Genomic DNA, 23,292 nt, shown 5'->3' with positions numbered 1-23,292 from the left:
AATCATAAAATGATAGCATATTATCAGACTTCCATAGATTTAACATTTAGTACAGGTGAATATTACACACCAGCTCCTATACAAGAGGAAAACCAAACATATATACAATTTGCTAAGGGGATCTATTGGTATAGTGAGGATTACAGAGCACACAACTCAGTAGTCAGGACACCCAAACCTGTTACACAGAACTTCCATATATTATTTTCCATGAGCACTTCGGTAAAGGTGCCTAAGAAAAAGTGCATATGTATTTATTTATATTACTACATCTACTGCAGAATGAAAACATTGTTCTGTGAGCTGCAGAAGAAACACAGCGCCTCCTATTACTGCTATAATGGCAACGATGATAAGCCAGCTGTTGCCAAAGTGAACACGTAACAGCTGAGTAAAACCCTTATTGTGGGAAAGAATTATAAATTACAGTCCCTTTCACCCATCCAGCTACCTAGCTGTTTATTTTCCCAGAACTTGTAAAAACTTTATTAAACGCAAGCCCTGCATTCCTCTATGAAGACGATATATAAGTTCTTAAAACAGACAGTCCAATAACATTCCCATTTCCTTATAGCCATAAACACCAATAAGATGGACAGATTTGTCCTATGGGACAAATGCAGACATGGAACCCACAGCAAGAGACCCCACAAACACCAAGCAGCTTTACAATTGGGTATAACCAACTAAAATTTGCAATATCTCAGAAACAGTTTCACGCCATCTCCTCACAAAAATATTATTTAAAAAAACGAGGAAAGGAAGAAACAACTACAGGAATCTCTTCGAGACTGACAGTATTTTCCTGCCACTCCAGAGCAAGGCAAAGAGTTCTCCAGGGTTGGACCAGGAGCGGTGACAGCGCAGGAGCCCTACCAGCCAGGCTGCCCATGAGGGAAACAACCCCTGTCCTCGGCCCCTGCACCCTCACTGGCACATCTGCCCTGGAAACAGCAAGTTTTGGAGCAGGGACAAACTCCTGCCCCGTGCTCACCCACCTTTAAAAAGCCCAACGCGACAGGCATGCACCAAGAACCACCAAAAGCCAGCGGTGCCACCGGTACCGGCCCAGAGGGACGAGGGTCCCCCCATGAGCGGGCCCCACAGCCCGCCCCGGCACTCCCCCGCCACACTACACACACCCCCAGCCCCACCGCTACCGCCTTCCTGGAGACAGAACCGACACCTGCCAGCTCTTCTTCACTCTCCTTCAGCACCCCACCTGGAACTCCAGCCCGTAAATCACCGGCGCATCGTCCTCCATTGCGACCGCACAGCCCACCACAGCCTGCTGCCCGCCGGCCTTTCTGACCCTCGGTGCTGCCCGTCGCTTCCCGCTTCCGGGAGGTGAGTTTCCGCATGCGCACTCCCGCCCGCCCCGGCCCGCGGCGCAGGCGCGGTGGGGAGCGGCACTTGGTGCGGTGGCGGGGGGGGGGGGGCGTCGGTGTCGCGGCGTGGAGGTGAGGTGAGGAGAGGCGAGGGGAGGGCGGCCTCTGCGGCTCTTGCGCCGGCCGAGGGGTGTCCGGGTGGGCGGGCACTGAGGCAGCCGTGCGGCCCCGGCCCTGAGGGAGGGTGGCAGGGTCCCTCTGGGCTGCGCCAGGCGGAGGCTGCGGGGGGAGGCCGCGCCCACCCCACTGCGGGGCACTCAGGGCCGCGGGGCCCCGCGGTGCCGCTGGAGGCAGGGCCGCTCTCCGGGAGCCCGGGGCCGTGGCTGCGGGGCGGGCGGCGGCTGGGGGAGACGGAAGCAGTGCAACCGCCTCGCACTTTGCGCTGGCGCCGCCGGGCGCTGCTCCTGCGCGGCCGACCTCCGGCTCTACAGCCTGCGCTGGTGACAGCGTGACTCCGTGGGATTGAGCCCACCCGTTCCTTTTCTTAAATGGGCCCCGAGGTGGTCTTTGCGAGCAGGAAAGCAAATACCTATTTGTCTGTGTTTACTGGGAGGCAGTTACTCCTTAATCCCAATATTTTTGTGACTTGCAAAATAGATAGGCATTTTTTCAGAATTAATTTATTTTGTGGGTGGATGTTAAATGAAAGATGTCAAATAGTGAAATGGCTATATTTTTAAAGTAAGATTTTCAGTATTTGCATGGTACTAGGGCTCTTGAGCAATACCTGAGTAATAAAACTAATACTTGTTTTGGTGGGGATTTTTCCTTCTTCAGCTACCATGGAGAATAATGCAAGTAATGCTAAGGATGCGAAGAACACCTCAGATGAAGATGACAGTGGAGACACGGTTCAACAGAAAGCTCAGGAAGAAATTCTCTTTCATGAGGAAACCATTGATCTCGGTGGAGATGAATTTGAATCTGAAGGGAATGAAACTGTATCAGAAGATTCAAATAATTTTGTAGATAAACTTAATGAACAAATGATGGAGAGCGTCATTATTTCAGATTCTCCAAACAACAGTGAAGATGACACAGGTGAACTTGGTTGTCTGCAAGAGATTGTAGAACAAATAGAAGCTAAAGATAATAAAAAACCACAAGCAGAAGTGGATAAAGAAGAGTTTTTAAGTAATGAGAGTGAAACTGAACATGAAGAAACACCCAAAGACATTTCTGAGATTGGAACAGATGATCAGGCATCTTTAAAAGAAGAATCAATTCAGGAAGCAGTGAAGGAGGAACCAAAATTGGGAAACAATGTTCCTGTTGAAACAAAACCAAATAATATTGATGAAACCAAACCTAAGGACCAGATATCATCACCTAGTACTAGCAAACTACCTTCTGAGGCTGAGCCTATTCCTGTGTGTACCATTTTCAGCCAAGCAAACAATGTTAATACCCAGCCACAGTTGTTCCTACCTGATGGTTTTGAGCCTCAGATGGTAAAATCTCCCAGTTTTAGTAGTATAATTGAGACTCCTGTGAAGTCTAATCCACAGGTGGTTCAACCAAGTCCAAGTCTAAGCAAGTTCTTTGGTGATACTGTTAACACTAATACTTTAGCTTCTGATTTTTTTGATTCGTTTACCACATCTAATTTTATTTCAGTTAGTAATCCCAATGCAAGCTCTTCAGTTCCAGAACAAATGTCCTCTCTTTCCAATGGTGGAGACAGTTCTTCTGCTTCATCTAATCCTGCTTTCTCTGTGGGAAATGGGAGACCTGAAGCAGGTGGTTCTCCATCATCTCTAGGAATAACTCAGTCCCCCAAGCCATTCTCACAAATCCAGGCTGTTTTTGCTGGGAGTGATGACCCTTTTGCCACAGCCTTAAATATGAGTGAACTAGATAGAAGAAATGATGCTTGGCTTCCTAGTGAGGAAACCAGAAATGTTCTAATTTCAGTTGCCACACAACAATACAGCACTGTGTTCATAGATAAAGAGAATCTCACAATGCCTGGATTAAAATTTGACAATATCCAGGTAAGAGTCTGTTGTTCTATCTTAGTGTAAGATTATATTTTATAAATACTGTATAAGAGCTGTCCGATAATCTGTATATCATAGCACTTTATATTGTTGCTGTTGGTCACTTTGTATGTATGGTTTCAATCCTTATTAGAAAATTTAATGTCGCTGCCTACTCATTTATGAAGGGGCTAAAACCAGATCTGATTTATTCATAGTGAAATTTGTTGGGTATGTTGAAACCAGTGTTGATAGTTTCCATAGAATCCAAAGCTGGTTGTATTTTTAAGTAGTTTCAGTTAGTTTCTGGTCCTAGTTAGAAAGATAGCGGTCGTATTTGGAATATATACAAAATCAATATTTTGTATCGCAAGGTCTGAAGGCGGACAGCTTTGCTTGTGGAATTCACTGTTGAAAGCAGGTGGGTAATAACATTTTTCACTGATGTTCACAGTGCTCTTACTAATGTTAACACTGACTGAAGTGCATCATTTGTATCTTCCCTAAGCAGTGGAAAGGTATAACCTGTAGGAAAGATTGAGTGCTGGAACAAACTACTGGGACAGGATAACCCTAAAATTAAAGAGAAAACTGCAGATGAGATAATGAAGAGAAAGACATAGTAATGGAAACTCATTTCCTTCTCTTCTGTCAGAGTTCCCAACTGGTGAGAAGACGTAAAGCACCTTTTTCAGAATTTGAGAAATTTCACTCAGATCTATGCAGTATTTCTCAGGAAGCAATTTTATCCTGGCTGCTCAGCTAAGGCTAACAATCATAATGGATTTTTTTTCTTGAAATAGGCTTATCCTACTCTTTCATGTCTGTCTCTGGATGATAGAATTGTTGTCTAGAGAGATGGTGTTGAGGATTTGGATACTTTAATCCTTAATTGCAGCATAGCAAAGATTATCAGTCAATAGTCAAATACAAGCAGAGAGCAGTCTGCAATAACTTCCCAATCTGCAGGAACTGTCAGAATAGTTTCTGGAGTTAAGCAGGTCCAGATTTGTAGCTGAATTATCTGACAAATCTTAGGTTTCTGTCACAAGCAACAAATTATGCTGGTTTTAGACATACACCATGCTGCTGCCACTTTTTAAAACATTTGTTTGTCATCACAGAGCCCAATAATTAGCATGAAAGAAAACACTGTAGTAGGAAGCTACTCCTTCTTCACTCCTTCCAAAAAAAATGGAAGGCTCCTTCCCACCTTCCCCAAAAATTCCCTTAGACCTTGATGAGTAATTCCAGAGTGTGTAGTATTTCTCTCCTGACAGCTAATGGGATGGACAGAAGGAATGATCCCTTCTACAGGCCCCAAGGATGAGGTCCTCCTTATTGTGACCTCCTTTTTTGCAATAGTTCTCTGATCTTCCTCAGTCCAGTCAAGGATTAAAGGCTTGTTTGTGCTGATGGTTCCCTGAATCTGGGCATGTGCATGTACGCAGATCTACCATTTAGTACGTAATTGAAAATGACATTATGGCAATGTCCATGTGATGTATTTCTAGAGTAAGACCTGATGTACAATCATCAGTGGAATTAAAGGGGGTTCCTGCTGCTTTCTTCATTGATTGTAATTTATAAGCAGTCACAAAGGCATATCAGCAGGGACAAGTTTTGAAGTGCTTTATGTTTGTACAACTTTCCTCACTTCCAGTTACTGCTTTTCAGTGGCCTGAGTGCACATCTTGACTGGCCTGACATCCCCTAGTTTGGTATCATTGTTCCATATGCTTCTAGTACTGCAAATTGTGGCATTTAACTGAAACTATAATTGGAGAGTACTTGAAATGTCAACTGAAATGTTGTGGGAGGCATGTTTTCAATGCTAAATCGGCTTCCAACAATGTTCATTAAAGCACTGATATGAATAATTTGCTAATGCTAAATGTTAACGCAAGATGTTAAACCTGGCTGCGTGTGGTTGCTGAAGTTAGTTGAAAAGTGCATTTACAGTGAACTGTAAGCATCCTTCAGGGAAGGACTGAAATTTTGTAGGACCTGTATTGAAGAGTTTGGCACTCTTTTTTTTTTCCCTGCTCACTCAAAGTGTTTGTTCTTATTACAAGTGTGTTGTCTTAAAAATTAAATGGGTAAGTCGCACAAAGAAAAATACTCGATGTTCTCATTTCCAGCTGTGTGCTACATTTTGCTGATCGTTCAAGAAACATTATTTTTTAAACTATCTTGGATTACATATGGTACAGATTATCTGTACCTGTGCTCTCTGAGTTTGGAAACAAGTTGGAATACTGCTTTTTATGCTCTTTCCATTATGCCTTTCTTCATCAGTTACTGTCTACTGTTGTGACGTCCTTTGTTTCATTACATTCATATGTAATGTTTCCTCCTCCAAAGTACTGTTGAGAGGAATTAAAAATTCTTTTGTATTTATGTAATTTTACACACACTCTCTTTCCTTAATCCTTCAGACTTTTCCATCCGAAAGATGGAAATCTTGTTTACTCATACAATAGGTGACAGCATTAGAAGTAAAAATTTTCCTTGTAGTGAAACAGTAGTTGCAGTCTTGTTCCTCAAGAAACTAGACAGAAAATGCAAACATATTTCCCATCACTGTCCATGGGGAAAGTGAAAACATTTAGTAACAATTATCTTTATCATAGCTAAGCTTTACCGTATTTTATGCAGTTCACCTTTTTTTAGGCAAAGGCTTTGTGGCTTGCTTCCAGCTCGCTGTGCTAACACCTTCTTACCTCGGTTCTTCAAGTGAATGGTTTCACATTCCTTTAGAGGGATTTTTGGAAATAATCCTTTGTATGCTTACATTTTTGCATGGTCACTTTCTGCTTTAACATCTTCAATATTGCATGCTAAAATGAAGAGAACCTTTCTGGCTTGCCAGAACAATAATGATCTAAAATTCATAAAAGAACTAAGGTAAATAGAGGATTATTATTTGCTGGGTTTTATGGCAAAGGAATTGTTGAGTAATAAGCATAACAAAAGGAGTTACTGTTCTGCAACCCATGTAACTGATTTAAAGTTATAGAATTCATTGCCCTCAGATGTACTTCTGTTGAGAAAAACAGACCGAAAAATGAACAAGACAAATGTCATGGGGGGTATGTCTGTTAGTGGGTGTTTAAAAATGGTGGGCAAATATGTCCCGTGGCACAGGTGGACCATAAAGTTCTGGCTGCCTTAAGTTGGGAAAAACTGCTATGAGCATATTCTGTTTCTTACACTGTTTCTGCAAACATCTGCTATTCACTGACAGGATGGTGAACCAGACAGATCTTTACCCTGGCTGAATGTGGGTTATAAATTGCTTTCTGTTTAAAAACAAAAATATAAATATGTTGTTAATATATTGCTGATAATTTTCCTTTTCAGATATTTACTTTTCTAGATTACATATGTATAAAAACATAAGATTGGCAAAAATCTTACAGAAATAATTTCTGTATGTGCTTTTGGCATGTGGTGAATTCTACAGTGAATTCTCCTGTATACAGTAATGTGTACAGGCCTGACAGCTAGGACCCCTCCGGAACCCTGTCCTACACTCTGTATTGGCAGACATGGTACCTGAAGAGTGTGCAGACAGTAGTAGCAGAGTTTTCAACGTCTGCTGATGTGTGGTCCACAGGTTTTCAGAAGCTGCTTGACGTTAAGCTTGAATTACCACAAGAATGGAACCACAAGAATGTCAGCCAACAGATGGGAAGGCACAGAAATCGATAGTTGAATAAAGATTAGAAGGGGAAATTAAGGCACAGAGGATGCCATATACAGACTTACTCAGTTTATTACTAGCAAAGCTGGAACTAGAACCTGGATTTGGACGCTCTTTCTCTTAGCTGCTCCATGTCATAAAATGCAGAATTAATCTTGTCTAACTTTAGAAATCTATTTCAAGTAGATACAGTCTCAACTAGTCTTCAAATTACTGAGCTCAGATAAACCAATTTCTCTGACTGATTCCTGCAGTTAATTCTTTTGAAATTAAGAGTACTTGTTGAAGGGCTGCTGTTTACCTGATTTTATGATCTCTCAAAGTGTATTTTCTGTGGATACTTAAGTCTAGCTTATCATGTGCACGTTTATCTTCAATCAGTAGATTGCACCTTTCAATGTTACAGGTTTTCATAATGGATATTAAAACTTAACTGTGTTTTCTAAGATCTTTGAAGAGTATTTTGTAAGATCTTTGAAGGATAATAATACGAGAAGCAAATAAGCCTGAATGTTTCTATGCTAACTGAAGCCTAAACATTGAAAAAAGAAATATAGCAAATAATGTGGAGTAAATCTAGAAGTTTTCATTAAAATGCTGTAAATATATATGCATTGATATTCATTTCACACAAAAAGTACTGGAAAATAAGCATTTCTCAAGGGGGGAAAAAAACTATGTTGCTCAGCTTTAATTCAGCATTTTATTTTGCTAAAATAATGTTTAAAAGTGTCTTGTTATGTTTCTTCTTTTTCTGTTCCATGAACACCAAGGGAGATGCAGTAAAAGATTTAATGCTTCGCTTCTTGGGGGAGCAAGCTGCAGTGAAGAGACAAGTTTTAAATGCCAACTCTGTAGAACAGTCATTTGTAGGCTTGAAACAGCTAATTGTAAGTAACAATCTTTGTAATTCAATATATATTAAATACCATGCTTCCCTCAAGATAACTGGGAGCTACTGACTGTGAGGAGAAAAAAAAAAAAAAGTCTGCATAGCAGTCTTTTCATGATCTTGCAAAAGTACTAGCCGAAGCACACTGGTTCTTAGTGGGAGTGACACTAGGTTTCAAATATTGGGTTTTAAATGATGTAGTAAACATTTTTTTATATGCAAAAGTTAGGAAAAAGGTAATTTTAAGTTACTGTAAATTTTATCAGCTGTTAATTTTATGTAATGTAAATGGTTGCATAACAGATTTTAATAGCTTTTTTTTAATCTGCATATGTATTGTTTATGTTTTCACCTTAGTGTTTTACAAAAGATAAGACATACCAGTTGTTGTAAATGGTAAGCAAAGCTGATGAGGTAATTTCAACTGTTTTAATTTTTTTATTTCACTGCAGGAAAACTAAATTAAATTACTTCCAAGTGAAACCTTAATTTTCTCTAAGTTAAAATCCTTTCCTTAATGTAAATATTTCAGACCTGGAAATAGTTGCATCTACCAGCCTTATGAAACTTGCCTTGTTCTTTCAACCATTGTGTTCCTGTATGAAACTCATTACTATTACATGACTGGGCTTTACTTAATCTGTTGAAATGTCAAAATATTTTAGGCTTATTTTATTTTTTGAAAACAATGGATGAAAAATTACTGAGGAAAAGCAGTGAAGAATTATAAGTGTTAGGACAGTCTGTATTTAGTATTTAACATATTTTAATCATGTTATGTTACATGTAGAGCTCCAAAACAGGCTTTTTGTCATGTTGGGAAAACTCTAGGTGGTCTCCTCAAGTCTTCTTAAAGGAGTTGAGATGTAATTTTTGAAATTAAATGTGAAAAAAAAGATTGTGATCTCCATCCTGAAAATAGATATTTTTCTACTAGTCTCAATGTTTTACTTAACTTGGAGAGGAAAAAAAACATCTTACTAAAAATCTTGTTCCCATGAGTGTCTAAGTAGAAAAAACCTTTTTCAGCACTTCCTTTCCCTCTTCCAGAAGAGGATCTTTGACATATGGGAAATCTTTTTCTGTTTGGTCTGGTAGCTGCGTCCATGCAAAATGTTCTGTGCTGCAGACCATCTTGTTCCTTAAATACAGTGCTGCCAGTGATACTGTTTTAGCTTTGAGTGTGCTCTTAAGCTCTACAAGAGCAGTGCTCAGGCTTTTAGGATCAAAGCAGAGAAGATAGTAGGCAATCTGCAGCCATCTGCTTTTTTTCTAACTCCAGCAGATTTTTTTTTAAAATTTGTCTTATTAAAAAGTATTTTTTTTTTGGTAAAATTGCAGCCATTCAGCTAGAAGTCAGGATGTTCTTCAGCTTTCAAGGCTTCCAGTCATGAGTATGCAAGATAACCATTTCTCAGTTTTGTGAGTTATATGACTGGTGACAGACAACATGGCTTCACTAAGGGCAAATCATGCCTGACAAATTTGGTGGCCTTCTATGATGGGGTTACAGCATTGGTGGCGAAGGGAAGAGCGACAGATGTCATCTACCGGGACTTGTGCAAGGCATTTGACACTGTCCCGCATGACATCCATATCCCTAGAGAGACATAGATTCAATGGATGGACCACTCAGTGGATAAGGAATTAGCTGGATGGTCGCACTCAAAGAGTTGTGGTCAGCGGCTCAGTGTCCAAAGTGGAGACCAGTGACAAGTGGTGTCCCTCAGGGGTCGGTACTGGGACCAGCACTGTTCAACATCTTTGTCAGTGACATGGACAATTGGATCGAGTGCACCCTCAGCAAGTTTGCCGACAACACCAAGCTGTGTGGTGCTGTCGACATGCTGGAGGGAAGGGATGCCATCCAGAGGGACCTTCACAGGCTGGAGAGGTGGGCCCGTGCGAACCGCATGAAGTTCAGCAAGGCCAAGTGCAAGGTCCTGCACACTGGTTGGCGCATTCCCAAGCACAGCTATAGGCTGGGCAAGGAATGGATTGAAAACAGCCCTGAGGAGAAGGACTTGGGGGTACTGATGGATGAGAAGCTCAACATGAACTGGCAATGTGCGCTTGCAGCCCAGAAAGCCAACCATGTTGTGGGCTGCATCAAAAGAGGTGTGACCAGCAGGTCGAGGGAGGTGATCCTGCCCCTCTACTCCACTCTGGTGAGACCCCACCTGGAGTACTGAGTCCAGCTCTGGGGGCCCCAGTATAAGAAAGACATGGAGCTGTTGGAGTGAGTCCAGAGGAGGGCCACAAAGCTGACTGGAGGGATGGAGCACCTCTCCTATGAGGACAGGCTGAGAGAGTTGGGATTGTTCAGCCTGGAGAAAAGAAGGCTCCGGGGAGATCTAATTGCAGCCTTCCAGTACCTGAAGGAAAGATGGTGAGGGACTGTTTATTCGGGAGTGTAGTGACAGGACAAGGGGTAATGGGTTTAAGCTGAAGGAGGGTCGATTTAGATTAGATGTTAGAAAGAAATTCTTTACTGTGAGGGTGGTGAGGCACTGAAAGAGGTTGCCCAGAGAGGTTGTGGATGTCCCCTCCCTGGCAGTGTTCAAGGCCAGGTTGGATGGGGCTTTGGGCAACGTGGTCTAGTGGAGGGTGTCCCTGCCCGCAGCAGGGGAGTTGGAACTAGATGGTCTTTGAGGTCTCTTCCAGCCCAAACCATTCTCTGATTCTGTGATTCTATGATAAGAATTAGGTTATTTTGGTTTTTTCCTTGCAAACATTGCTGGTTTTTCTGAAATTCTTAATGTGGAGAATTTTTTTCTGATTGTCAACAGTCTTAAAAGGTATTTCAGACTTTACAATCCTATGATAGATTATATTAATTTAAAAAGTGTGCTTTTTACATACAGAGTAGGCCAGAATAACGTATATTAAGTGCTCAGTTACCAACTATCAATTCTGCTTTCTTTGAGTGAATTCCTGACCAAATATGTTCAGTGAATATATTTTTTTCATGCAGAAGGCCACTTAGAGGGAATATTTTCATTAACATATAGATAAAAACTGATGAAAGTTGGGAGTGTTGCTATGCAGTTTCTGTGAAGTTAAGATTTTTTTCCTTGTTTGGTATCCATGTGAACATGAGCACTAATGAGATCATTTCAGTCACCCAATTCAATCCCTTTCAGAAATGGACAACCACTTAAAAGAGTCTGTTTCAAAGGGGTCCACAGTACAGAAGAGAAATACATAGAATTAGGATAAACTTCAGCTTCAGAGTGGTACCTATTATTTAGGTGTTTACACGTGAGCTGCAGTCTGAACTCTCAAGTCAAAAGAGATCTAATCAGTACAGTTAATAATCACATCTAAATTTAGATGTATAAATCTGGGATCCCATCTAAAAGTCTCAAGAACTGTCACAGGCTGTAGGAAGGCACCAGTGACAGCTGAAACCAAAAGTGAATGTTAAGTCCTGTTAGGAAGAAATTTGTTAGGTTAAAATTCTCAGACGGGTAAACTCCATCTTATTATGGGAAGGAAGGAAGAATAGGCAGGGGGGAACAGTGTTCCAAGCCTGTCTGCTCCAGAAGAAAATGCTTCATTTGTATCTGGTTGATGTTTTAATCCTGTGTGGATGGGAAAAGCACACTAATCGGCTCATGGTATCCCAAATCTTCATACGACAGGTCTTCACCTGCAACTCTGGAGCTCCTTTATTCTACCATGCAATTGCTTTTCTTAGCTTATTTGGCTATTTTAACAAATATAGATACATTGCTACTACTTTCAAAGGTTATTCCAGAACTTTCCTTCCTTTGGCTAATCAAAGGAATGCTAATCAGTCCTCTCTCAAAATCTTCTTTCTAATAAAGTTTTTTACAATGATTTAAATGTTTTGATCTTATGTTGCTTTTTAAGTCATTTTCTTTTCTCAGTATTTGCTTCCTCTCCACTGCTACTCTGTATGGGTAGATAGCAGTGATATTTCCACTTCCCAGATTTTCTTTTTAAAGGCAAAAATAACTCTTCTAGTCATCTCATCATGGATGTCTTCATAATCATCCTAGTAGCTCTACTCAGAATTTATTCCAATTTAAGCTAACATCTTTTTATTTTCACTGTCTAGGACTCAACACATTATATTCTAAGTTACATAACCTTCCATGTTAACGATTGTGTTTTACCTTTTCTATTATTCTGATATTCTAAATCATGTGATTTTTTTGCTTGGTGATGTGGTCCTTACATATATTGACAATATTTCCTAGATTACATCTATAACTGCAGATACCAGCTCTGGTCACCAAGGTCACAAAAGAATATCTTAAATTGGATTGATTCAAGTGTACAACCTTGAGTAGTAACTTCTCACCTTCCTTATAAAAGTTCCAGTAAAAATCATTTACTTATACAAATTAAAAGACAATTCTGTGAATAAGATGAAGTTAGTGCTTGCAGCAAAGAATGTTGGAGACTGAAGTCCTTTTTGGGGGATCACAGTGCAAACAGTCTGCAAAAGTTTCCTTAAATACAATTAGTTGTCAGAAAACAAATGTTATCAAGAAGGTAGTAAGCTGAACTTCCAAAGGTTCACCAATTTGTCACTTCTAAGACAAATACTTGTTGACCAGGAACTGAACTCAGATTGTTAAACTCAGCTAACAACATTGCTTGTTCAGCATGAATGTGGTCACTAGTTGATTTTAGTGAGATTTGTACTGATAACCCAAAGATGGTTTATTGAACAACTGGACTTTCACAATTTAAATTTCTGCTATGGAATGGGTAACAGTGAATTGGAAATGCTTTACTGGTAAGATAGTGATGGGGAGGTTGTGCAGTTGTACAACTTTGAGGCTTTTAAGAGCTATAGGAGTGCTGGAGAAAAGTAATGCTATAAGTCTGTGCTTATCATTGAGATGATAACTTGTAAATAGAGTTTCACATCTGTAGAGCCTAACAGTTTATATGTTTCAACTGGAAACAGAAAATCTGAGTTTTCAGTTTCTGAAAAGTTCTGTTAATCTGGCGTAGGGACGTGCATTTACCTCTAGAGCAAATAGATGTAAGCAGAGGCTTGTCTTCACAGCATTGCTTTGTTCTACAGCAGCAAATAAAAATTGTAAATACAAGGTGCAAGCTGCAATTATGTTAGTTCCTGTTATTCCATATTTTAGATTAATTGTTTTCCCTCATTTGGACAAATAGCACAATATTTCTTACTGGAGACCTTTCTGATATTTTGAGTTGTAAGGTGTTTGCAGCCACAGGAAAATTATGTCTTTAATAGTTGTCATACCTATAAAAGACGACTATTGTATCTTGCCACTATAAATAAGTAATGTTTGCTCTAAATATGTGATCATTTCTTCAAGCTACTAGACCAGGAAAGGGTTACAAACTACATTTTCTTAACTGATGTGAAAGTGCTCTACCAATGTAATTTACAGGGGAGAAGAATGTCATAGCTAGTGGAGGAGGACATTTTAATCACTTTAATAGTGTTACATGTAGAGTTAATGACTCCCTTTGAGTCTATTTAAAAAAAAAATCATATACTGTTACTTTTGCACATGATTAATGTTGTGCTCTTGCATATATTTTCAAATATAACAAACTTGGATACAGTGGTATGGAATACATACTCACTTTAGAAATTTTCCTTAAAAATATGGGGGGGGGGTTCCTTTATTTCTAAATCAGTGAGCAATTTCCAACATTTTTGTAGCTGATTTGAGAGAAGATGGGAGACACAAGTAGCACAAACAGTAATTGAAACTTGTGGGGGAGGTTGCATTTCTACACTAAAAAGCATCAATTTATTGGATAAAATTTCAGTGTCTTACCTCTGAACCAAAATTGTTTTCTTGAGAGACTGAATAATGTTATAAATTGTCTTCATGTGCCAGATGAGTTTCCTTTTCATTGAACGTGTTTTCTGTAGACGTCCAGTGTGCACGAATCTCTTTGCTTGACAGAATTCCACCTGGGTATTAGCTGTATTTGTTGCATCACCTGAGCTTCACTGCTTTCATTCAGGAAAACAACGTATAAGATTGTATTCAAAGGAGAAACACAAACACTTCTGCAGTCATATGTCTACGGTCTTTGTTCAACCATAATTAAAAAAGCAAGCAAAATTGACCTGCACAAGGAGACTTCAAAGGAAGTTATTTATGAGAGACTGTGGTACTGTTATTTAGTAGTACTTTCTCTGTCAAAATCAGTAAATGTCTTCATAATAGAATGAAAATTCTTTCAGACAAAAGTCTTTCAGATATAGTGAAAATTCTGATAATTAAAGTTCTTCTGGCATTTTATTATAAAAGGAAGAAATGTAAAAAATATTTTTCCAGACAGACTACAGTTTTGGCTTGTATTGAGTCATTTTACTTAATTGGAAGTTTTCTTCATTTCTGAGTCTAAAAAATACATCATCTTCAGTGCTATTCTTGTATTTGAACTAATAACATTCTAATTTTAGTCACTGGAATTGTTTTCTACCTTACATCCCATTACTTTATTCCTCTTTGCAGAAACTAGGCTTATTGAAGACTGGAATGTACAGAATATCTCAGTTACTTTTAACTTGGACCAAATGGACTAGAAGCATTACCAGATCTTTAGATGTGGATTTATCAGAGTTTATAACTCACGTTGTCGACTCCATTTCAGATGGTTTTTTAGGCTGTTTCGTTTTATTGCTTTTAATAAAAGGGGATCATGATAGCCTTTTTTGGGTTCTTATTTCGAAAACAGTGGAATGTAAGTCAGTAAAATGAGGAGTGGAGAGTTGGTCGCCTTACACTGTTATTTTTATCTCTTAAAGCTGCAGATACAGTATTTAATTAGGCTGGAGGTGCAATCAAAAGAAGCCATAAGATAATAAACATCTGTTTGTTTGGGTTTTTTTTTCAAAAACAGGCAAGTTAGATTTTTGTGCAAGGTAAGCTTACGTTGGAGAAAGGGGAAAAAAAAAGAGTAGGTGGAGGGGGTGCTCCGTAGCACACAAGACTATCACATCAAGCTACATAAAACTTTCAGTTCCTACCTCTGGGGTAATGGCTTGACAAAATCCTGGCACTACTGTCTACTTTTTTTTTTTTTTTTTTTTTAAGTTAAACCTAGAGTCATTGCATTCAAGTCTCAGACAACTTAAGAAGTTCAATGAAAAGAAAAAAATATTGGGCTGGTTCTGTCTGTCTTAAAAAAAATAAATCCTTTTTATTTGAAATCTGGTTTACTATGCAGTTTCCCATCCGTATGTAAACCTCCCTCTGGACCTCTTCTGATTTTGTAAAGAACAGAGGAATTCTGCAAGGAATAATGCAGTCACATTGTTGGGTGGCTAATCTGCTTGTGGTGCGTGTACAGCAGTCAGTACTGACACGTTTTGGGTTTTTTTAATTTTTGGCTATGTTACATGCACAAAAAAATCCCTTCATAAGTTAAACATCTGGGCTAGTAGAGTGTAAAAAGCACATAAATCATACAAACTGGTAGCTTTCATTAAAAGAACAATAGCTCCATATTCTTTTGTGAAAAAAAGATTTGCTAAGGTCATGTGTGGAGAAAATCACAGAATGGTTTGGGCTGGAAGGGACCTCAAAGATCATCTAGTTCCAACCGCCCTGCCATGGGCAGGGACACCCTCCACTAGACCACGTTGCCCAAAGCCCCATCCAGGTGGCCTTGAACACTTCCAGGGATGGGGCCTCCACAGCTTCTCTGGGCAACCTATTCCAGTGCCTCTCCACCCTCATCATGAAGAATTTCTTCACAATATCTAATCTAAATCTACCCTCTTTTAGTTTAAAGCCATTGCCCCTTGTCCTATCACTACATGCCCTTGTAAACAGTCCCTCACCATCTTTCCTGTAGGCCCCCTTCAGGTACTGGAACGCTACCATTAGGTCTCCCTGGAGCCGCTGCCTTCTCCAGGCTGAAGAACCCCAACTCTCTCAGCATGTCTTCATAAGAGAGGTGCTCCAGCCTTCTGATCATCAGATCAGAAGTTCTCTTCTGCCAGGCCAATACTGTGTTAGTGCACTATTTGGCAATAACAATTGCTTGACAGTATTTTCTCTAGGATAAAATGTTTTCACACAGTTGCTGCTGGAGGACGATGTCCTGATCATCGTAGAAAAAATATTTTATTCTTTGAGAATGTTTTTAAGTATTTTTGATGCTATAATCAAAGCTGTAGTATCCACATTTGCTTTAAGCCTCTACTTAGGACTTACAAACAAAATTTATCTCTATTACTTTCAGGAACAAGGGACCCAGGTTGTAAGGACTGTGTGGCTGTAGACCACAGAAAATGTGAAAGTGACTGACCTGCAAGGTTTTGGGGGGTGTTTGAGATAACTGGATAAAGATTTCTGGTGGACTGGCAACTCTGGCAACTCTAAGTCTGGTATAATTTGCCAGAGACAATAGTGTGTTCTGCAAATTTCAAATTGAGTTATACTGCCAGCAGCCTTATATTAAGCTTCTGCAAAGTATTCTGCTCCGTGACCAGCAGGCAGCTCTGATTTTGAAATCATGATGAATATTATGTTTCATTTTCCAGCAAAGACTGTTTTTACAGTGGTCATCAGACTTGCTTTTCCTGGCTGTCTTGTTCTATAAAGTATTTTTTGTCCATGCCTGAAATAGAATTTTAAAAATTGTAGTACCTAAGTTTATCATAAATGTTCTGTTATTATTTTTGGATCCTAACTCTCACTTGGGAAGAGAAGTTGTGTGGTTTTTAGAGTCTGTGTCCGCTTCTGTTCTAAGGATAGTAAGAAATTAATTTGTCTCTGCACAACAGGAATACATTTCAGGTAATCCATGTCGGCATCTTTCTGCTTTTCTAAATTGATGATAGATATATGGTGAAAGATGTTATAAATGCATTATCAATTCCTGCTCTTCCATAAGAGCGTAGACGTCTCAGAAGCAGCTATGTTGCTTCGTGGTCTTGCTGTCAGCCAACTTCTGTATTTCCAGCGGAAATCAAATTTTTACCTGGATTTTGACAATGCAGGGAAAAGAGATGAGGCGGTCAGTGCACCGTGATCTCTGTAGCGGCCATTTGAACTATATCACTGCAAAATGGGGACTAGAGAGTATGAAAACACTTCAGCTGTTACTACTGGTTTTTCTATGTAACTGTTTGCTGTATTGACATGTTTTCTAAAGCCTAAACTTTGGAGAGAATTCAATAAAATACTAATTCAGGGTACATGAACTTTGCAAGCATTGATATATTCTATTCCTTTACGTTTCATCAGACAACATGCCAGTTTTCTATTACATTTATCATTTTTTTTTTATGTATTAAAGAAACTATTTGAAAAAAGATTTTCAGGAACAAGACGCATTTGTTTTATAATGACCTGCTGGATACATGTCTCTTGAAAAATCCTCTATAGAAAAGTATAATAGCTTAAAACCTGTGAAGCATTAGTCTGTGTTTCAAGTTTTTGGTAGTGTTAGCTATTGACATGGCTGCATTAGTGTATAGAAGGCAGAAACATTAATGGGATGACAGAGTGACAAGACATTTTGACTTGTCTAACTAGGAATGATTTTGTTTTATGAATAAAAAAATATATTTAAGAATATTTTGAAGTTAGCCATGCAATGGAAATTCAGATGTTTACATTTTATAGGTGAAACAATTGTTGTTCTGAATTTAGAATTTTATGCATTGTATTGTTTCTTGTCCTTTGTTCTTAATTGATAGGAATTCTGTTTTCTGGGCAATGTTAAGAAAGTCTGTTTCCATTAAATGAACTGCACTAGGGGCAATAATGTGAAATACTGAAGTCAGTGAGGTAGGAATAGGCATTAAATACTTTTACAACAGTAGAGTAACTTGGATGTGATTATCGAAATATGGCTGGCAATTTTTTTCTCCTTTTGAGGAGAAAACAAAATTGTGAATATTGTAGCATATTCAAGTATATTAGCAAACATGGTACAACTTTAAGCTTAGAATCCCATATGGGGGTGTATATTCTTCTGTTTTAGTGATTGGTAATATTAATGCTTGATTTCACTTTCTGCCTCTAATTAGATGTGCAGCTTTGACAAATGACATTCTGCTGCTCACTGGCCAGCTGTCCTGACCTTGTCATTGTTACTGATGTGTAGATGTAGCTGCTTCAGGCAAAATAAGCGGTTGTGCGTTTTAGGGACTTTATGATTTTGCTACTTACTTTTTTCTTCTTCCCAGAGCAGTAAAAACTGGAGGGCAGCAGTTGACTTGTGTGGGCGGCTTCTAACTGCACATGGTCAAGGCTATAAAAAAAGTGGACTACCTACTAACCATACAACAGATTCTTTACAAGTATGTTTAAAGATACAACCTTGTCACTTTTTTCCAACAATGTTCACTGTGGCAATTTTTTTAACACAATCAAACTTCTTTTCCCAATTGTTACCTAAAAACTGAGCTTATTAAAGCATTGTATCAAGTCACATTTTCTGTTTGCTTATGTAAAGTAGGTCTTCATTTAAAACAAAATATTTTTTTAAAAGTAAAATTCTATCTTAATTGTATGTTATTAAAGTTAATCACAGTAGTAAAAAAGAATGTTTTGCTATCTTGGAGGACTCACTGTGCTAAAGTTCATGGACACTACTACCTAGAATGTGAACTTTGTGGTAAGATTTCACATGTTAGAAGTATGTTTCATGATGATAAGAAAATAAGAACCCAAATTAATAAGGCCTGTGAAACATTGCAAATATTTTACTGAACAAAGTGTGACCAGATGACAACACTTGGTTCTGGCCCTAGTAACTATAAAGGTCATGGAATTTCACCAAAATCATAACAGATTTTATGAATTGCATAAAATTGGAAAAACAGTTTAAACGGTATTAAGGATTATTACATGCTAACTCAATTTAAAGAGAGATGTTATAATTCTGAAGCAGGCTAGTTTTTAAATTTTATCTTCAAAATCTCAATACCTTTACAAACAATTAAAACATCAGTCATCTATGTTTTCTTTAGATGATCTTATGAAAAATATTCTATATTCTTATTAGTAAGTAACATAGAAACTCTTTACTCAACTTTGTCAGAAAAACTTAGAAAGTTGAAATTGTATTTGCATGTGGCTTGTGATTGAAACTAATAACAGATCTTGTCTTTTCCTTTCTTTTTGTGTATGTATTAATTTTTAGCTGTGGTTTGTGAGACTAGCACTGCTGGTAAAACTGAATCTATTCCAAAATGCAGAAGTGGAATTTGAACCATTTGGAAATTTAGACCAGCCTGATCTTTATTATGAATATTATCCTCATGTATACCCCGGACGAAAAGGTAAGATACTTGTTTTATAAAATGCTTTTTATTTTTGCCATTTTTACCAGTCACTATAAAATAATGGATTCATTTTTTTGTAATTCTGAAGCATTGGTGAACTTTGGATTATTTCTTTTTTTTTTCCCACCCACAGAATAATATGATTAATTATGGTTAAAGCATTAACGATGGTTAAAGTGTTGTTTGCATTATAGAGGTAGTGATAAGGGATAACAATAAGGGATAAAACTAGTCCGTCACAATATAGGTAGGCAATGTATTTTCTGATGCTGATACAGCATTGGTTTGAAAGAGGAACATTTTTAACAAGTAAATGTAATAGTTTAGTTCTAGGGTATTGAAATGAAAAAACCCCAAACTTTAATAGTTCATTTTAGCTAGAAACAGGCTGTGAAAGGTGATGAGAGAGTTTGTAGAAACAGAATCTATAAGCTTTTCCTCTTAAATTCATCCAAGTACTATCAATATGGTATTTTTAACACTTGCATGTCCATGCACACGTGCCAATGCAGGTGTTATTTTCTTAGTTTTCCTGGTTTCTAGGAATTTTTTAAAAAAATTAAATTTAGAGCTAATTCGATAATTTTCCTTAATAAAAAAATTACTGGTTCAGTGTAATATTATTTGCTTAGTAGTTGAAACGAAATAAAAATCAGTAATTTACTGTGTATCCCATTGTTGAAGAGGAAGAAAGACACCACCAGCCTCAATTCTTTATAAGCAGTTTATCTCTACCCTTTTCTCACTGCTCCCAATAGCCCATAGGTTAACCAAATAGTTCTACTACCCAGGGTAGTCTAGTCCTCCAGGAATCTGGATTTGAAAACCAGCTATTTTTAAGAGCAATTTCCCTCCTGTTCAGACTATTTTTAAATTTTTATTTTTTTTTTTCAAATCTGTTATTTACAAGTCAATAACTCTCTGGTGCAAGTACACTGTTGAGTGATCTTGCTGTTCTTTGGCTTTCCTATTTGAACCACAATGTATAATAAAATGCTTGTAAGTAACAGTTGTAATAGGCAGTGCGACTCTCTGAAAAAATATAGTCCATTTTGCAGAAGATGCTGGTAGTCTCAATGAGGAAATCTAGAAAGATACAGAGATTTTGAGGTTGCTGAGGAAGGAAAGTTGGTATCAAGAAAGGATCTTTTGCAGAAGATTGTTTCATCTGTTTAGTCATGCAAAGGATCAGTTGTAGCCCAGCAAGGCCAATGTGGACTGCCTAGAACAAGTCCCTCTGGCCTTACTCATCAGCTTTCAGGCAATCACAGGCAAAAAATTCCTGGTTTGCCTTGAATATATTCAATCCACTGAGAAGTAACTGTGTTATTTTTAAGAGTGAGAGATGTTTTGACCATCAGGCTGGACAGCTCCTTGGATCTGGTTATATTTTGACAGCTTTTCGCATGATGCAGTGCTGCACAGGAGTACTAGTCTTCCCCAGGCCATATGTATGTTTCCACATCTTTTTCCAGTATTAAAAATAAGTTATTTTGCCTAAGGAAAGAATCCTTGCAGGTCATGTCAATGTTTGAGGCATTTCAGTCCTCATGCCACAGAGCATACACGTAGCAATGGTTCTGGACAGTCTGGCCAGCTGTTGCAGGCACCAGTCCTGTGACTGAACGTTGGATCCAAACTCTTTGCAGCAGCCATTCAACCGCTGCAGTTATTTCATACAAATTATGAAGGTATTTATGGTAAAAAGGTGAGCATAAGAAAAATGTTCTGTTTCATGATTATATGCCTCAGTTCATTTTTAACAGCTGAACCAGGACCATAATCTGATTATCTGTAAGGAAAATAAGATCAAAGTTGGATGGAACTGACCTCCTGAGTGTAGATATTTCATATAAATAACAGTGTGATGAAGATCTGGGAACAGCTATCAAACCTTCCTTATGTAGTTTGGAGGAGAGAGAGAGAGAGATGCTATTTGCAGGCATATAGGAGAGAGCAAGCAGTTCTCTTCTGGCTAGCATTAAACTACGCAGTGTTGTATTATGGATAAAGAAATTTAGTATACATGCATCATTAGCCAGCTAATTTAAATAATGAAATAGATATAAATCATTTGTATATTTTGGTTGAAATGTATTAGTATGAATCCAGAATCCACTGCTGTTTGGTAATTTTACATATCATTTTGTGGTGTAACAAGCATAAAAGGAAGAGTTTTGTTTCAACATTTTAATTTTGATTCATGGTATATAAATGGAGGAAGCACTTAAAAATCAATTTAAGAAATGAGAGTATAGATATAAATAAGGTACACGTTAATTGTAATACATACAATATTTTGCATCATTTCTTTGTATTCAAAATATTCATAAGAAGAAATGTAATAAATAGAAAGTTTTCTGTGTTTTCTATGCTTGAAGTAAGGAAAGTTTCTGTACCTGAGCTTTTTACAGCAGTGAGGATAGTCTGTCATCCATTCATCTCTGAGAAATGTACCTCAAAGAATTTAAATTCCAAGTGAATGTATGAGGAGTGGAAGATGTTTTTTCAATTAATTTAACTTAACATGACCAATCCGGTCATCTTAATGTTCCTCTGAAGCTTTCCCAAGGCTTTTTCCCTTTTGGCAACGCTACTAATCTCTGTTTCATCTGAGAATTTGTATAGCGTTTGCAGCCATGCTGTGCATGGATCACATTAGTGTTGTCTTCATCGTGGCTGTAAGATCTAATCTTTCTGAAATCTTCCTTTCCTGGTTTCTGCTATATCTTTCGTCAGTCATCTCCATAACCTTTAGGTGCGCACCATCTAGGAGGTGGAATCTGCTGGGATCCTTGTATCAGCCAGTGAAATTAGTTAAGTCACTCTTTGGTCATTCCCATTTGATAAGTGACAGAGAGCAAACCGTTCTCATTTTCTAGTAAAATCTTAAAATTATTCTGTTATGGATTTATTTCTTCTAAATTCATCTGTGGAGCCAAAAAATCCAATTTAATATATAATTTTTTTGGTTTTTAATAGGTAGGTACTTAGGTCAGGAGCTCTGTTCCAGATTGCTTCCTGCACATCTCCATTGTAGTCTGTGGGGTATATAAGGCTGATTTTTTTGTCATCATTCTCTTGACTAATAGATTTCAGGATTTTTTTTTTTTTTTAGGGTTTTGACTTTATATTTACACAGTCTGACCCACTTCTATTCATAGTGTTTTTGTGTTCCTCATGATACTTCATAAACTCTCTCCTATGCTAGATTGGCTAACCAGAGATATCCTTTCCATTGGTAATTCCTATGTGTTTCTGAAAAAATGAGAGCCAACAATTAAAATGGAACATTAAAATGCTATTTCAATCTTTTATGAGACAATTTGATCTTGTTTCTGGTTAATAGACCAGTAAGTTACAGAAAAGTTAATGCTACCAAAATCAGTGTTCTAAAGCTACAATAATTGAGAATAATTTATATTGAATTACAAAGAGGGGGGGACAAAATGCACAAGTAAAAATAGGACTTCTATTCCCCTGTCCAGAAGTTTATACAGATAGGGGTGTTTTTTTCCCTTTCCTCTTTTCATTCTCCTTGTGATGATACAGCAGCATCTGTATTCCTCTAACATGAAATCAGTCTTCTGTTGTCTGGTGGAAAGTACCTAAATAAGTAACATACTGTTAAAAACTGTGTGCCTGTGTTGTGACCATAGAGATACACTATTGTGTGCTGCAATACGATGCCACTTTCAGATGGAAAGTGACAGATTAAAGAAAAAAACATATTTCTCTCAAAGTAGCGTGAGTCTAGACATCACAACCATTGTTTTAGCATATTTCACTAAGTCTATATGACTTTTATGACTTTACTAGTATCTACTGTAGTTAGAATTTTTAGCAGAAATACATGAAAAAACTAATACAAAAAATAGTTGGCTGTGTGAGGTGTCTTTTTTTTTTTAGATGTCTTTCTTTACTCAAGCAGTGCTCTTAATTTGTTTCTTTTATTCAGTTTTGAAATTCAAATCCCCCTAAAGGAATCCTATAATACGTGGTCTAGAACTGTCATTCACACTCAAGCTGTAAACAAGTTTTCA

The 23,292-nt window shown here is 38.1% G+C and overlaps 2 protein-coding genes across 9 annotated transcripts in view; one reads left to right on the top strand and one right to left on the bottom strand.

Moving 5' to 3' along the window:
* EIPR1 (EARP complex and GARP complex interacting protein 1) overlaps positions 1 to 1,393 on the bottom strand; it is a 115,371-nt gene extending 113,978 nt beyond the window's left edge. For 4 of the 5 annotated variants that reach the window (XR_012834389.1, XR_012834390.1, XR_012834391.1 and 1 more), the window contains exon 1: positions 1,223 to 1,378. Coding sequence is in view for 2 of the 5 variants with exons in the window: in XM_075747248.1 (XP_075603363.1) it covers positions 1,223 to 1,264 (42 nt within the window). In the remaining 3 variants the exon portion in view is untranslated. Of the gene's footprint in view, positions 1 to 1,222 lie in introns of all 5 variants that reach the window. The other variant, XM_075747249.1, reaches the window with a different exon arrangement.
* Positions 1,366 to 23,292, top strand: part of TRAPPC12 (trafficking protein particle complex subunit 12) — a 58,764-nt gene continuing 36,837 nt past the window's right edge. For all 4 annotated transcript variants that reach the window (XR_012834388.1, XM_075747247.1, XM_075747246.1 and 1 more), the window contains exons 1-5: positions 1,366 to 1,460; positions 2,166 to 3,382; positions 7,847 to 7,963; positions 18,149 to 18,262; positions 19,108 to 19,246. Coding sequence is in view for 3 of the 4 variants with exons in the window: in XM_075747247.1 (XP_075603362.1) it covers positions 2,171 to 3,382; positions 7,847 to 7,963; positions 18,149 to 18,262; positions 19,108 to 19,246 (1,582 nt within the window). In the remaining variant the exon portion in view is untranslated. The remainder of the gene's footprint in view (positions 1,461 to 2,165; positions 3,383 to 7,846; positions 7,964 to 18,148; positions 18,263 to 19,107; positions 19,247 to 23,292) is intronic.

This window comes from Balearica regulorum, chromosome 3 (genome assembly GCF_011004875.1).
Source record: "Balearica regulorum gibbericeps isolate bBalReg1 chromosome 3, bBalReg1.pri, whole genome shotgun sequence".
Taxonomy (NCBI): domain Eukaryota; kingdom Metazoa; phylum Chordata; class Aves; order Gruiformes; family Gruidae; genus Balearica; species Balearica regulorum.
This window is presented reverse-complemented; position numbering and strand designations above follow the sequence as displayed.